The sequence below is a fragment of the Cynara cardunculus genome (assembly GCF_001531365.2).
Source record: "Cynara cardunculus var. scolymus isolate 2C chromosome LG 1, CcrdV1, whole genome shotgun sequence".
Lineage (NCBI taxonomy): Eukaryota > Viridiplantae > Streptophyta > Magnoliopsida > Asterales > Asteraceae > Cynara > Cynara cardunculus.
This window is the reverse complement of record NC_037528.1, coordinates 37,679,611-37,697,245: the sequence shown is the minus strand read 5'-3', so window position 1 is coordinate 37,697,245 and position 17,635 is coordinate 37,679,611. Positions and strand designations below refer to the sequence as shown.

The window sequence follows — 17,635 nt, the reverse complement described above, 5'->3', positions numbered from 1 at the left end:
AAATGGTCTTTTTGAGTGGCTTTATTAAGCCTTCTATAGTCCATACATATCCTCCAACCAATTACTGTTTTAGTAGGTATAAGCTCATTCTTCTCATTTGGTACAACAGTGACTTCACCCTTTTTGGGCAGACATTGCACAGAACTGACACAGGTACTACTAGCAATAGGATAAATTATGTCAGCGTCAAGCCATTTTAAAATCTCTTTTTTGAAAACCTCCTTCATGACAGGATTGAGCCTTCTTTGAGGCTCAACGGAGGTGAAACTTTTGTCTTCCAAAATAATTTTATGTTGACAAATGGTGGGACTTATCCCTTTGAGGTCAGCAATTGTCCATCTTATGGCCTTGGTATGAAGTTTCAACATGTCAACCAACTTTTCTTCTTGGTCAGCTCTAATGATGATGAAATAATGACTGGCAACTTCCCTGAATCTCCTAAAAAGGCATACTTCAGATGTGAGGGAAGTTGTTTTAACTCTAAATCTGGGGCAACATCTAAGGAAGGAACAAGAATCTTCCTATCCTTAGTTTCTAAAACTTCAAAAGCAGCAGATTCTTGTGGTGTTTCTATTTCCTCAAAATCTTCCTCTTCATCACTATCAGTCTCAGATAAACCTAAGATTTCCCCCAAACTTTTCTCTTGACACCAGGTTTCTATCAAACTCAAAGCAGAACACTCTTCTCTTTCCTCCGGGTACCTAAGGGAATTAAAAATATTAAAAGTCACTTGTTGGTCTTGGACTCTCATGGTTAATTCTCTCTTCTGTTCATCTATCGAGGTTCTTCCAGTAGCTAGGAAAGGTCTCCCTAAAATGATGGGAATGTCTTTGTCGGCTTCAAAGTTTAGAATGATAAAATCAGCTGGGAAAATAAACTTATCAACCTGAACTAGGACATCCTCAATCTTTCCTCTGGGATAGGCTATGGACTTATCAGCTAACTGAAGAGTTACAATTATAGGTCTAGCTTCACTTATGCCTAGAGTATTGAAGACAGATAAAGGCATCAGGTTTATGCTAGCACCTAAGTCACATAGAGCTTTTCCTATCTCTTTTCCTCCAATTGAACAAGGGATTGTAAAACTTCCAGGATCTTTCATCTTAGGAGGAATTTTAATGGACAACAAAGCACTGCAACCCTCAGTCAAAACTACCGTCTCATATTCAGTCAGCTTTTTCTTTTTACTTAAAATGTCTTTTAAAAACTTTGCAGAACTTGGCATCTGCTCAATTGCTTCAACCAAGGGCATGTTTATGTGCAACTGTTTAAAAACATCAAGAAACTTTTTAAATTGTAATTCTTCCTTTTGATTCCTTAATCTTTGGGGATAAGGAATATAAGGAGTGACTTGAATAGGAGACGTAGTCTTTTGAAGAGTTGGTGCTAGAATGGGTTTCAAAACTGGTCTCACAATTGGTTCTGATTCAGTTCTATCAGGGATTATAGGACTGGTCTGGTCTTTTATTGCGGGACTGTCACCAGATTGTGACACATCCAAGGCAACACTTTCTTTGGGAGTCTGAGTTGTCTTGGGTTCATCAGGAAATAACAGTGGAAAATCTGATCTTTCAGGAATGGTCGTACTATCTATGGGCCTGACTATGGGTTGAGRCTCACTAGTACTCACAGGAATGGTAGTCACAAAATCTGGTACAGAGGTAACATAATCTTGTTCTACACTTTTCTTTTCAATCTCTGCTTTGGTTGGTTCTTTTTGGGTATTTTCTAAATAACTCTTTCCACTCCTTAACGTAACAACCATAACATGCTCTTTCCCTTCCCTCTGAGGTATCTCTGTGTCACTAGGTAGAGAACCTACTGGTCTTTTTCTAATCTCCAAAGCCATTTGTCCCATTTGAGTTTCGATATTTTTCATTGAAGCTTGAGTTTGGGTTATAAAACCCTTCATCATTGCTTCCAAAGAAGTAGATGACTCAGCTTGCTGTTTGGGCTTGCTTTGGAAAGAAGACTGATGATTCTGAAAATTAGCATGTTGATTATTATGATTGCCTTGATACGCTTGCGAGTGAAAATTAGATTGGCCTTGTTGTTGAAAATTGGACTGTCCTTGCGATTGAAAATTGGACTGTCCTTGCGGCTTTTGCATTGGTGGGTTAAGAGCTGGACTATGTCACGAAAAATTTGGATGATTTAGCCATCCCGGATTATAAGTCCGTGAAAATGGTCCAGTCTTGTTGACATAATTTACATGCTCAGGATTTCCAGAACAATGCTCAAAAGAGTGACCTTCACCACAATACACGCATTGTACTGATTGAACATTGGAATTAAAGGTTTTAGCATCAGATTGCACATGCGGGCTAGATGTTAAATTTGAAATTAGCTTAGTGATCTGAGCTGTTAATGCCGAGACAGCATCTACCTCATTTATTCCGGCTGTTTTCTTTAGTGGCATTGCACGTGGGTCAGACCATTTTCCGTTATTATTAGAAATCTTTTCTAGTATGTCAAAACCTTCATTATAGGTACAAGCTGTGAAAACTCCGTCTGCAGTAGCATCGAGCATTTGTCTAGCAACGACATTTAAACCGTTGTAAAATGTGTCTAGCTGTATACAGTATGGAATGCCATGGTGAGGGCATTTTTTCAGCAGCTCTTTATACCTTTCCCATGCATCAGGAACTGCTTCATCATCCAGTTTTCTAAAAGTACAAATTTCATTCCTGGATGTGGCATTCCTCGTGGGTGGAAAATATTTTTTCAAAAACTTCTCTGCCATTTCATTTCATGTAGTCACAGAGTCTGGTTGCAAATAATTGTACCATGCTCTTGCTCGATCCCTTAGTGAAAATGGAAAAAGTTTTAGTCTCAGAGCATTGTCTGAAACATCAGGGATGAGAAAAGAGTCTATGATTTCCATAAAAGAACGCAGATGAGAATGAGGGTCTTCAGAAGATAAACCAGCGTACTGGCCGTTTGTTTGAAGCATTTGAAACATCAGTGGTTTAAGTGAAAAATGGGTGGCACCAATGGTAGGCTTACGTATCCCTGTATGCAGTTGAGTTAAATTAGGAATAGCATATGCCATAATGCCACCATTTTTAGCATTTGCAAGACGAAAGATGTTTTGAGCCTCATCCTCATGTGGAATATTTGGTTCATTTCTAATTATACCTTCTCCATCAATAATCACATTTTCAGCCATCGTTTCGGAGTTTAAAGCTCAAAGAGCTCTTTGCACTCTTCTTCGTTGTCTGAAAGTTTGTTCAATATCCGGATCAAGTGGAAAAAATTCACCGTGCGACAGTCTTGGCATACACGGTGCGTTCACAAAAAGATGGTAGAAAAACTAACTTTTGTAAATTTTACTTTAAAAAGAAAAACTTCAGCGTGCCATCCCCTGCAGCGGCGCCAAAAACTTGCTCGTCGGTTTATTCAACCTTAGATTTCAACACAAAAATAGAACTCGGCGCAAGTATACACCCTGAACTACTGTCGTCTCGTAACAAATAATAATGGTATAAGTACCAGATATCGTTCCCACAGAGATAGCTTGTAAAGCTATTTCAAAAGTCCAGTTTATAAAAACTAGTTTCAGATGGCGAAACGAGGGATTTGATTTATCTAAAATTGGGTGGTTTGATTAACAACTAAGGAAAATATCAATCTTAAAAAGAAGCACAGGGTGCAACAGTTGATTAAGACATTTAAACAAATGATTCAGCAAAAATGTGACATAGCATTCCTGTCACAATTATCTAAAATCAATAAATGATTTTATATAACTATGACAGTATCAACTATCGGGTCAGACGGCCTCCCAAGAGCACACACCGGTCAACGTGCTATCGATACGATATCATTTATGTTAGACGTCGTGAATCCTAGCACAACACAGTGTTACCATCCTACACCGTAKGAGTATAGCATTTGTTAGACACTAAAGCTATTTATAGGCTTCTCCTATTACCTCAGGTTTTCAAAGTCAATACATTTTTATACACAAAATTAGTTGTCAATTAATTTTAATGTAATCATCAAATAAAATATTAAGCACCTGAAATAAATAGTAGACGATAATGCTAATAAGACACCTTTGTACTTTCACATCGGCTTTGGTCTTAATTTCCCGTTACACCCCAAGCTAAGGTGTTAGCCCATCATCGCTCGGTTTCTTCTCTCGAAGGATGTAAGGACTGAAAAATAAATAACTGATACGAAAAAGTAAATTATAGAAAGTAAATTGCAGAAAGTAAATTACAAGAAATGGAAATACTGGAATTTAAAGTACTGGAAATTAAATGACTGAAAGTAAAATTGCTAGAAATTAAATGACAGAAATATAAATGACATAAATGTAAATTGTAGTAAAGTAAAGACTGAAATGTAAAGGACTGAAATATAAAGACTGAAATGTAAAGAACTGAAATATAAAGACTGAAATGTAAAGGACTGAAATTAAATTATCAATAACTAAATATTATTAATTAATATTAATCTAAGACATGATGTATGACAAGTACTTGATGAGATGGAGAAATGACTAATGAAAATCTTGAAAGAAGAGTTTGACTTTGAAGAAAAATTGGAAGACAAGTAACAAAACTTGCAACACAAGTTTCGTTACAAAGACCGAAAAGGTTACTTGCAAACTCTTAAAAACAGATTATTTAGTCTACGTAAACTAGTCGTGAGCCACAAAGGATGAGATCCAATGTAAAGCTCGTAACTCGTAACTCGTAACAAAAGTCAGAAAACGTAACGTAACTTGGAAATAAAAACAGAATTGAGATGAAGATTAAATACGAGTACTTGTATTAAACTTGAAAATGTAATCACAACTTCACTTCACAAAAATCGGTTCTTGATTGGAAACAAGAAAACCGAAAGTATAAAACCAAAAGCAATATTCTAGAGAGCAATTAACACAAAGGTCATAAGTGTTAAATTGTAGAAAGCATGAAAAAGTGTATTAAAAACCATGCCTTAAGCCTCTATTTATAGGCTAAGGGAGTTTGTACAATGGGAGCCACCTAATAAGACAAAAGGCAATTCAAAAATGAGCTTTGACCGGGCCCAAGGTCGTTGACCACGCATCCACTATGGAGCAGCCTAAGAATTCTCGGCCCACGCAAAAGTGTAGCTCACGAACAGGTACTACAGGATTCTGCCACACTTGGTCCACAGGACTGCTGCAGGATTTGCCCAAAAATCATCAAAAACCTGCATAAATAGGGAATTAACATTAGATATGATATATTATCAATAATATATGAAAATGACATAAAAAGACTCAACTAGGACACTAATGGGCAAATAAAACAAAGAAAAATGATTAAGAAAATGATGTAATAACGTTAATAAATTAACACTTATCACAGTGCTATCAATATTCCAACACTGAACGTAGGCACAACAGTTTATTCAACTGTTGTTTCAATTGGTAATCTAAGTGACCCAGGTGTTAGCTTATCAGAATTTGTGTCACGAGAGTATCTGGACGGCGCCCTAAAGGCTGTTCAAGAAAACATGGATGCACAGATTGCAAGTCTGAAAAGACTTTTGAAGAGGAAGGAACAAGTTAAGGAAGAGCAACCATCTGCGCCATCACCACCGCCTATCTGAGCCTCCGAGGGTACAAAAGCAAACGATGGATGAACTCAAATCGCTGTTGTACACAAAATTGATGGCATCACAAAATCCTGATGCTGAAGATGTAGACTTGGTTGGGCTCTTAAGACAACAACTTGATGATAACCCTCCCGTTAGAGCCTCAGAGTTTTTCGCCTTTCAAGATGTGGTTGCTTCTAGCTTCTCAAAAGTTAGCAAGTTAATCACATCCAAAACCCAAGATCTTAAAAGTTTAATGGATGCCCTCTTTGAACGGGTGTCTACTCTAGAAGAGACGTGCAGATCTGAGGCCACCTCTCACAAAAGAAGGCATGATGATCTGGATGATCCAGATCATCATGAGGGGGAGAGGAAGAGACAGAGGGTGGCTGAGACGTTTGAACAAGCTACAAGGGTTGAAAGTGAGCCAGCTGCTCAAGATGTGAATGCTGAAGTTTCTGCCCCGGAGTCTACACGGGAAAGAATCATCGAGGCTATTATTGTAGAAGATGAAGGAGAAATGGAGACAAGTCCTATGATCGAGCCAATGGTTGAAAATCCGGCGGACTCCACAGTAGGGACAAGGTTGTTATTGGACTTGTCTGCCAATGTTGGTTTCAATGACGTGTTTTCTATTGTGCTGGGTGGAGAGCAAGATTTTGGAGAGGATATCGAGAATATTGACGAGTCAACTGGGCTATACTTTGACTTTGAAGCAGACATCAATGAGGAAGATCCAGTTTTCCCAATTCAGGGTGACCGTCAAATAGTGCCAGAATCCTCCACTACAGCTGTAGCTGATGCATCTGACATTCCTGCTCCTAGAAAGCCTTTTGATCCTACAGAGATATTCATGAGGAATCATGTGCCATTCGTCATTCGAGCAAATTTTCCAGGGTATGATAGGGAAAGGATCCGAGAGCCGTACCTTGAAGATATCTACTTTGGAATCTTCCTAAGACATCGTAAGGCTTTGAGTGGTGATAAAATCCTTGGTATCCACCGGGAAACCAAAGATTATCGCTTGGAGTACAAGCACTTTCTGAAAGCCAAATGTCTGCCTGTTAGTTAAGTTCATACCAAACATCAGGTTGTCATAATCAAACAGATCGATGCTCAAAGACTTCTGAGAGTCTGGTATCCAGTCTTCACTGTGACTAGACAAGATGGGCAAATTTGGAGGTTTAGTGAAGCTGATTTCCCAAACTTATATTTGGAAGACTTGGAGTATATGTACTGTGAGATCCGAAACATGACCAATAGGAAAGATGGAGCTCTGGTTGCTCTTGATATAATTAAAAGGTATATGCGGTGTCATGTAAAGTTGGCTATGGTTATAGATGTTCAGATGGGTCTTGAAGATAATCAAAGAATCATCAATCTGAAGAGACCTAATCAAGACTTGGAAGATATTGATGCTTATCTAGTTACATGATTCTCGAAAATCCAGAGTTCGGAGTCATATACTTTGCTGAGCATCAAGTGAAGAAATTTATGAGATTTAGCGAGCTAAACAAGTTTTCAGATGGTACAATAAGACTGGTGAGACGGGCACTTGACTTGAAGAGGGTGAACAATGACAGGGCTACGGAGTCGGAGAGAATGAACTCTAAAGAAAGATATTTGTTCATCAATGCCGTAAATCTGCTCGAGGAAAAGAGTCAATACCGGAATGCTCTAAAGAGGTTGGAGAAACTCCTCGGACTTAGAAAGAAAAAATTTACAAGAGTTCGAACTTGAATCCAAAGGGGGAGAATGTTGGGTTCGAGTATGCGCGTTATTGTTGTATTCAAGTTCTCCATATTTTACATGCTTTGTAATAGTTTAGCTTTATTCCTTCCTTAGTATAAATAGGAGTTTACTTTGTAATCGTCATAAGCAAGTCATTAGCAATTTCTGTAATCTGAATTAGCATTGTAATTCTCTCTCAAGCAATCAAAGACATTTGGTGATCTACTCTYTCTATTCATCTTATTCATCTCGTTCTTGAAGATCATAATTATTTTGTATGAGAATTTGGACATTTCACAAAGGACCAACCCATCCCTTTCTAAATGTTAGTACGGTACGGAGCCTACTAGTTGACTCTATTACCCACCAACTTTGTGAAAGGATGTCTGCTCATGAATAGGCTTTTGTACTATTCACTGTAGCAAAGGACAAACCTTTCCTTTAAGGCTTGACACACGTTCTAACCCTACCATGTTGCATTGAATGTGCATTTAATGCAATGGGTATAAATAGATGTGTTCCATCTCCATGCAAAGATAACACTCTTAACCTAAACCTTACTCTGAGCATCCTTGCGCTAAAGTAAAAGAACACATATCTAAGAACAAATACGCTCATCTTCAAGAGCAAGTTAGAATCCCTTTGATTGCATTCTAAACAAGTTCATTCTCAGAAAGAACTTACTTTCTTCTATTTCTTTAAACAGCAAATCTTTTCTTATTTGCTAAGATTTAGTGTGTAAACTTAAGATTGTTTAGATAAGTTTTCTTACCTTATCTTTCCGCAAATAATCTTGTAAAATCTGTTTTGATATTCTCTTATCAATATATATTTTAAATTTGAAAATACTATGTTTGTATTCATCCCCCCTTTCTACAAACTGTTATACACATCTTGTAGACCCTAACGGGACCAACATTGGGCCCTTCTCTTGTGGTTGGTTCTCTCTCTCTCTCTCTATCTCTCTTCTCCCCCCTCTTCCCTTCCTCTCTTTCCCCTCGAGGAGCCTTGGTTATTCTGGTGGATGTGGTTCTCCCCACCCGAGCACGTATTTGGCTTGCTTTTAATGTTTTTTCTTGATTAGAGGGGTCTCGCTCCCTCTATAAAAAAAAGGTTAAATTATAGATGTGACTTGTTGCACTTCTTATTTTGAGAAACTTTCTTTCAAAGCTTTAAAATGTAAGTACATCTTTTATTTAATAATTTGCATGACATTTTGTGTAGCATTTTTATTTGATTTTAAATGACAACTAAGCAAAAGGATTTCATGTCTCTAATTTTTTATGAAGTGAATTGTAAAATATTTGTAATCAGTTGCATATACAATTATAATTTTTCAATCAATACACAAACTTAAAAAGTAATCAGTTGCATATACGATTGTAATTTTACAATCAATACACAAACTTAAAAAGTAAAAACCTTATTTTAAATAGGTAAAAAAGGTATTTAAATGTTTGAGATGTCATATTTCAGACACCAAACTCAAGATTTTGAAGATATATTAACCAAAATATATAATCAAATAGATTAGGTTTCTCATACAAATATGAATAAGGGTATCTAAAAAATTATCGATATCTTTAATAATTAGTTTTGTTGTAGCCACCATCAAATTGATTATTTTATCATGAAGGTGGATGGCATTTTTGAAAGTTTTGCATCAAAATGAATAATTGAAATTAACATTAAAATGGTAAGTTCTTTTATACTAGATGAAATACAACAATATAAAATGGTTTTATCGTATAAATATATCATCTGATGTGATGACCTGAATTTCAGACAATATCGATTGAGGTAACTTTTATGTGATTATTTTATGAAATACGTGTTGGCATGCATGTGATTTAAATAAATGCATGGATTATGTGCATACGTGCAGAAATGTGATATTATGCATATTCGGAAAAATAATAAAATATGTGAAGGTGCATATGTGATAATATAATTGTGTGAAAACTATTATTAAAATATAAAGTTATGCAATCTTCATGGTGAAGAAAGAGAGATTTAAATATAATAAAAAGCCACCGCAGAATTTTATAATGATAAAACACACACCACCCTAGTTAATATATATATATATATATATATATATATAATAAGGATAATCTTATCTTACTTTTGTTGGAGAGATTTTTGGGAAGAGAAAAGTGTGTGAGGCGGTGAAGCTGTTTTTCATTGAAATTTTGCATAAAAGTGATTTGAAGATTCTGTGAACATTTGAAGAAGTTGTTGTGTGATAAATCTTTAAATTTGTGCTTATTAAGTTGAGTTTTGTTACCAAATCATTTTAAATGTTATTATTTGAACCACTAGGTTGTTAATGAATTGATTCTTTGAAGAAGAATGGTAATTACTGTTTTCTAACAGTTCGAGATGCGTTTGAAAGAATCTGGTTAAGACAACTGTTTTGAAAAAATAAAGCAGACTTTGCTTCTTTAAAACAGTTGTGGTTGACATCCTATTTTAAGGATTTAAAATAAATTTCGAGTTTGGAAATGATATTGAAAGAACTGGTTGTTCTTGAGTTTCAAAGTAAGGTAAAACTGTTTTGAATCCATTATTGGTTAAAACTATAGAGGATATTCCTTCAAGACGGTTATGACTTCGGTCTATCTTCGTTTGGAATTAATCTATAGATTTTATGGATAAAACTATGGAGGTTGTTTCATCAAGACGGTTGTGACTTTGGTCTATCTTCGTTTGGAACTAATCCATAGATTTTGATGAGGAAATAAATGTGGCATATCAAGGAGAGGTGTACCATGGGATAAGGGTGGCATATCAAGGAGAGGTGTACATTCGGTTATAAGGGTGGCATATCAAGAAGAGGTGTACCTTTGGATATAAGGGTGGCATTTGTATGCATGAATTATTATAGCTCTTGCTATTATATCTCTTAATATTGCAATAGATTTGAGTTCTTACTTCTTTGTGATTTGAGGACTCAGAGATGTTGCTCTTATTAGAAATAATAGTATTGATGTTATTGAAAAAGGAAAAACTTGACTTATGGCCAATGGTTTTGGATAAACTTTGTTTTGGAAAAGTGTTAGGTTTATGAGGAACCAGAGAGGCTCTGGTTGTTCCTTGAAAAAAACCAGAAGGGCTTTGGTTGATCCTCACAATAGAACCAGAGGGTTCTAGATGATAGTTTAATATCGATACAAGTCTTTTACAAAGCGTTTATTTAAATCAGAGGCTCTGTGTCAAAGTTATACTTTAAAAGATGTTCAAAAGATTATACTCATTTTAACTTAGAATTTGTTCTTACAAGAAAAGACAGACCAGAGGGGCTCTGGTTGGCCTGCACATTGGACAGAAGGCCTCTAATTGGTCTTAGGTATTGAGCCAGAAGCTCTGGCTAGTAGGACCAGAGCTCTGGTCATACAAAAACATTTTAATATATGCTATTTTACTTGGGAAAACTTTTCTAACTATCTATAGTGTTAGTCTATGAGATATTATGAATATTTACTTGAGTAAGAAGCTCTGATTAGTATAATCAAAAGCTCTGGTAGAGGTACCAAAGGAGCTCTGGTCCTGTTGATTTATGAAAATATTTTCAAAGTCTCTGGTCATAAGGACCAGAGGACCGATGGACATAAATAGATTAAGGATTTACATTTCAATATGTGAACTGATTTACTTAAATGATGTTTTGGTGATTTTCACCCTGTAATTACATGGAAAAAGATGATCTCATTAAACCTTCAGGTCTAACCCTTATTTTGTGTTTCAAATATGTGTTGCAAGAATTGCAGATTATAATGATAGTAAAGGAAAAGGGGAAATATGATTTGTTTCCTAGTATGCATAACTATGTGAAAATCAGTCTATGGATGTGTTTTGAAGTTAGATGTTATGTAGTACAAGTGCATGTGTAATATTCAGGTTTGAGATTTGAGTTAAGATTTTTGGATTATATATATTATATATATATATATATAAGAATGTGTGTGTATGTATAATTGTTTTTATTGGAAGTAAAAACAATTATGGGAAGAGGTAAGTCGGCTGTGTGTGTGTTTGTGCCGCCATAATGGTGTCTCCTCTTACTATAAATAGTAAGAGGGAAGGATGTAGAGGGTTTTCACACTTGCTTCATTAGAAAAGTTTTATTTGTTATATCATCCGGATTTGGCAAAAAAAAGAAGAAGAAGGGAATTCAAACTTTGTTTTTCAGTTTCTGTTTAAAGGTGAGTGTTTTATGCTTTGATGTATCAATTGTGGTATAACAATTGTAATTGTTTGAAACGGTTTATTATGTTTCATATATTGTCCGGATATCTCCTTAAACCACCCAAGTGTTGACCGGTTTATTCTTAAACCGCTCAAGTGTTGTCCGGATATCTCCTTAAACCGCCCAAGTGTTGATCGGTTTATTCTTAAACCACTCAAGTGTTGTTCGGTTTAGAGATAAATCGCTCAAGCCGTGTCCGGATTATCACGTTTTGTTCTGAGTCTTTGTCCGGACTTGATATCCGGACAGTGATGACCGGATCCCTTATCCGGCTAAAATTGATTAAAGTTACATTCCGCGAGAGAGATGAAATGGCGGTGTAACCGCGAGAGAGATGAAATGGCGGTGTAACCGCGAGGGAGATAAAAAGATATGTGATAGATATTGATAAAATGTTTGTGATAAACAGGTTTGATTCTAAACTTCTAGTTAAGAAAGTATGTTGTTGGTATGAGTTATATACACTCACTAGATCTTTTGGGTCTAACGCTCAGTTGTTGGACTAACCGGTTTTGCAGGTCATCATACCTCTCAGGATAAAGGAAAGGGAAAAGTTTAATGTTGATGACATTTGTTTACTCATAAATGTATTAAAGAAAGTATTTGTTAGTCCGTGTTTTGTAACAATACTATTTTTAGTATTATGAGAATATGTATGTGGATTATCTGTATATGGAAATTGTGGGGTGTTTCAGTTGGTATCAGAGCCTTAGTTTAAGGGATCTGGGTATTTGCGAAATACTTAGACTTAAACTAGAGGTGTGAAAGTTATGATAATAGGTTTCACTGGGACTATGAACATGGGGAATATGTTATAGTTGAACCTATTATGAGAAAGATAGATTATATATGATTGATATAATCTGAGTTATGGATAGACTTGAGGATAAATGTGTTATTATGTTTTGATTATGAGAATAATCATGTGTATTTAATTATGACAGAAAGAGTTATACATTGAGAAATGGCAGATAATCCCAATCAATCAGAAAGGACCTCTACTGGTTATRKAAGAGGTCGGGGAAGAAGAAACGTAACACAAGAAGAGGACCCGGAGAATGTGATGACGATAGAAACGTGAAGTCGTAGCAGGGGTCGAGGAAGAATTAGAGGTGCTAGACAAGAAACTCATGGGGAACAGAAATTGTCGGCCCAAGAAAGTTCAATGTCTGGTAGTGGTAGAGGAAAAGCAAGGGGTGGACATAATGTTTCTGACCCCGGATATATTACCCAGGAAATGTTGGCAGCAGAGTTAGGAAATTTCCAAGAAAGTATAGTAAATTTATTGGGGCGTACAGCCCAAAATAATCCAGAAGTGGTAAGAAATTCCGATTATCAGGAGGAAGCCGGAGCTAGTACACCGGTAACTGGTATATCTGTACCCCTTACTTCGTCCTCAGTACAAAAAGGAGGAGATATCAAAATGTTTCTTGCTTGTAAACCTCCTAAGTTTTCTGGTGAGCGTGATCTTGTTAAAGCTATGTGTTGACTTAAAGAAATAGAACTGAGTTTGCAAATCAGTAAAAGTGCAGAAGAGGACAGAGTCATGTTTGATGTATCTCGTTTAAGATCAAGTGCTTTGTACTGGTAGGAAGTTTTGTCCAGTTCAGATCCGAATATTCTGAAAACCATGTTGTGGGAAGAATTTGTGGTTAAGTTCAAAATGCAGTATTGTTCTGAAGCTGCAGTAAGAAAGTTAGAAGATGATTTCCTTCGTCTTGAACAAGGAAACATGTCAGTCCGCCAGTATACAGAAGTTTTCATGGAACAATCTAGGTTTGCTGAAGCCTATATTATATCTGAAAACAGTAAAGTGAGAAAGTATATCTGGGGGTTGGAGTCGAATCTTCAAAAATATGTGATATCCAGGAATCCGACAACATTTCAAGCGGCAGTTGATGCTGCTGAAATACTAGAACAAGACATTAACCGACAACCACAAGAAAAGGTTGGAGAGAAAAGAAAGGGGGAAGCTACAGTAACTGATTTTTGTAGACCGAGGTTTATGGAAAATTTAAATCGGCCAGTCTCAAGATTTGCTGATAGAGCATGTACCCGATGTCATAAAATACATCAGGGAAATTGCAATATAGAATCTCGAGTATGTTTTAAATGTCAGGAACCAGGACATATAGCTCGAGATTATCGAATGACGCGGAGGTGTTTTACTTGTATTTCGTCTCAACATGTAAATGCCGATTGTTCGCAAGTAAAGGGTCGAGGGTCTGGTTTTGTTGGAGGAAGGGGATCTGGATATTTTGGAGGCCGAGGACCTGGTTATGTGCCAACTGGTCGTGGAAAAATGGATAATCGTGTTAATCCAAGTGGTCGATGATAGATTAGACATGGGGAGTCTGCGAAAAGGAGAGCCTTTCAGATGACGATAGGCGAGGCAGAAGAGCACCCTGAAGTGGTAACAGGTACATTCCTCGTTAATTCAGTATGTGCCAAAGTTTTATTTGATTCGGGTGCAAATCGTTCTTTTGTGTCACCATCGTTTGTTAACTGCGCAYATTTARAATCTAAAGCGTTGAGTGAGGATCTAATTGTGGAAACADCAAAYGATAGTGAAGTTTCAATTAAGGAAATGATAGATGAATGCTTYATAARTRTAGAAGGGTGTGAGGTGCCTATACARYTATTTCCTTTGCCTTTAAGGGAATTTGATATAATTATAGGCATGGATTGGTTAGCTAAAAACCAAGCTAACATAGTCTGTGATGAAAAGATGATTCACATAGACTTGCCTGAAAAAGGAAGAGTTGTGATTTATGGAGATCGACGGGATCATTACTCTAGCCTAATTTCAGTTCTAAAGGCTAGGAAGTATGTATAGAAGGGATGTGTTAGTTTTCTTGCATATGCTACAGATATGAAAAAAGAGAAGGGAAAGATGGAGGATATCCCAGTCGTAAGGGAATTTCCTGAAGTATTTCCAGAAGATTTGATAAGTCTACCTCCAGACCGAATGATAGAATTTCAGATTGAATTAATTCCTGGAGCAACACCTGTTGTGCGTGCACCATATAGATTAGTTCCTTCTGAATTAAAGGAGTTAATGTGTCAATTGACAGAATTGTTGGATAAAGGTTTTATCCGACCAAGTACTTCCCCGTGGGGTGCGCCGGTGCTTTTTGTGAAAAGAAGGATGGATCAATGATAATGTGCATTGATTACCGGGAGCTGAATAAACTGATAATCAAAAATAAGTATCCTCTCCCAAGAATTGATGATTTGTTTGATCAATTGGTTGGGGTTACTTATTTTTCAAAGATTGATTTGCGGTCCGGTTATCATCAATTGAAAATTCGGAATGAAGATGTGTCGAAAACGGCATTCCGTACATGTTATGGTCATTATGAATTCCTGGTTATGCTATTTGGACTCACAAATGCGCCTGCAGCCTTTATGGACATGATGAATAGGGTGTGTCGTCCCTATCTTGATAAATTTGTGATTGTTTTTCATTGATGATATTTTGATATATTCTCGGTCGAAAGAAGAACATGCACATCATTTGAGATTACTTCTGGAATTGTTGAAACAAGAGAAATTGTATGCCAAGATGTCAAAATGTGAATTTTGGCTGCGAGAAGTTCAGTTTTTGGGGCATGTTATCTCAAAAGAAGGCATCAAAGTGGATCCTTTGAAGATTGAAGCCATTGAAAAATGGGAAGCCCCAAAGACTCCAACTGAAATCAGAAGCTTTCTTGGATTAGCTGGGTATTATCGTAAGTTTATACAAGATTTTTCTCGTATAGTTACTCCATTAACGAAGCTGACTAAGAAGAATGTGAAATATGAGTGGGATGAAGCACAAGCTCAGGCTTTTCAGATATTGAAGGATAAGTTATGCAGTGCACCAATTCTATCTTTACCAGATGGAATGGATAGTTTATAGTGACGCGTCAAATATGGGTTTGGGTTGTGTACTAATGCAACGTGGAAAGGTAATAGCTTATGCTTCTAGACAGTTAAAAGATCATGAAAGGCAGTATCCTACTCACGATATGGAATTGGCGGTAGTAGTGTTTACTTTGAAGATATGAAGGCATTATTTGTATGGAACGAAATGTCAAATCTTCACAGATCATAAGAGCTTGCAACATCTGTTCCATCAGAAAGATCTGAATATGCGTCAGAGAAGATGGTTGGAATTGGTAAGTGATTATGATTGTGAAATTTTATATCATCCAGGAAAGGCAAACGTAGTGGCCGATGCGTTAAGTCGACAAGAGAAAAGTGGAACTATCAAAGCTATAGCTTTACGAGTTGAGTTGTTACCCAGTATTCAAKAAGAGTTACGAGATTTCCAACATGAGGCAATAAAGGAGGATAAGATCAGACAAGAAAGATTGGGTGGATTAATATCTGATTTGGTGAAAGATGACAGAGAATTCTGGATATTCCAAAATAGAATTTGGGTATCATGCTATGGCGATCTCAGAAAACGTATTTTAGATGAGGCTCATAAGTCACGTTTTGCAATTCATCCAGATACAAATAAAATGTATCGGGATTTGAAGCAACACTATTGGTGACCAGGTATGAAGAAGGATATAGCTAAGCATGTTGAGCAATGCTTAACATGTATTCAGGTAAAGATTGAACATCAACGCCCTTATGGTAAGTTGCAATCTTTAGAAATTCCAGTGTGGAAGTGGGATCATATTACTATGGATTTCATAACCAAATTGCCAAAAACATCAAAAGGTTATGATGTTATATGAGTGATGGTAGATCGGTTATCCAAATCTGTACACTTCTTACCTATAAAGAAATCTTATCCAATGGAAAGATTGGCAAAATTATACATTGATGAGGTAGTGACACGACATGGTGTACCTCTGTCAATTGTTTCTGATAGAGATAGTCGATTCACTTCTATGTTTTGGAAGAGCTTCCAAAGAGAAATGGGTTCGCAAAATAAGTTAAGTACAACTTATCACCTTCAGACTGATGGACAAAGTGAACGAACTATCCAAACTTTAGAAGATATGATGAGAGCATGTGTCATTGATTTCGGAGGATCATGGGATAGTCATTTGGCTTTGGTGGAATTTGCGTACAACAATAGCTACCATTCAAGTATTCAAGCAGCACCTTTCGAGGTACTATACGGACGCAAATGTCGAACTCCTTTGTGCTGGAATGAAATAAGTGAAAAACAGTTAGCTGGGCCCTGAGTTAGTTCAGCAAACTGCAGATAAAATTGGAGTAGTACGAGAACGAATGAAAGCGGCACAAGATAGACAAAGAAGTTATGCAGATAAACGTCGGAAGCCGATTCAATTCCAAGAAGGTGATAGAGTGATGTTAAAAGTATCACCTTGGAAAGGAATGGTACGTTTTGGAAAAAGAGGAAAATTAAGTCCAAGATATGTTGGACCATTCCCTATWATTGGAAGGGTTGGGGAAGTGGCTTACAAATTAGAACTTCCTTTGGAATTAAATGGGATTCATGACACGTTTCATGTGTCGAATTTGAGGAAGTGTCTAATAAGTCCAGATGTGGCARTACCATTACCTGAAATTAAGGTAGATGAAAAGTTATGCTATGAAGAAACTCCTGAACGGATTACTGACTACAAGGTGAGGAAATTACGAAATAAAGAAGTTGGGTTAGTAAAGGTTCAGTGGCATTATCACAAGGGACCAGACGCCACCTGGGAATCAGAATCAGAGATGCGGATGAAGTATCCCTATCTTCTTGCTTAAATAGAATTCCGGGACGAAATTCTTTTAAGAAGGGAATATTGTAATATTCAGGTTTGAGATTTGAGTTAAGATTTTTGGATTATATATATATATATACATATATAAGAATGTGTGTCTATGTATAATTGTTTTTATTGGAAGTAAAAACAATTATGGGAAGAGGTACGTCGGCTGTGTGTGTGTGTGTGCCGCCATAATGGTGTCTCCTCTTACTATAAATAGTAAGAGGGAAGGATGTAGAGGGTTTTCACACTTGCTTCATTAGAAAAGTTTTCTTTGTTATATCATCCGGATTTGGCAGAAAAAGGAAGAAGAAGGGAATTCAAACTTTGTTTTTCAGTTTATGTTTAAAGGTGAGTGTTT

The 17,635-nt window shown here is 36.6% G+C and overlaps 1 protein-coding gene and 1 non-coding gene across 2 annotated transcripts in view; one reads left to right on the top strand and one right to left on the bottom strand.

Annotated features, from left to right (window-relative positions):
• Positions 1–1,849, bottom strand: part of LOC112505642 — a 3,470-nt gene extending 1,621 nt beyond the window's left edge. Inside the window, exons 1-2 of the mRNA XM_025109531.1 lie at positions 1,415–1,849; positions 379–1,264 (exon numbers count right to left, since the gene is read on the bottom strand). Of these exons, the coding sequence (XP_024965299.1) occupies positions 379–1,264; positions 1,415–1,849 (1,321 nt within the window). The remainder of the gene's footprint in view (positions 1–378; positions 1,265–1,414) is intronic.
• A 739-nt stretch (positions 1,850–2,588) lies between these two features.
• On the top strand, positions 2,589–2,695 carry LOC112503257. Its single transcript, XR_003067903.1, has one exon. It is a non-coding gene; the product is annotated as a small nucleolar RNA R71 (small nucleolar RNA).
• Positions 2,696–17,635: the final 14,940 nt, after the last annotated feature.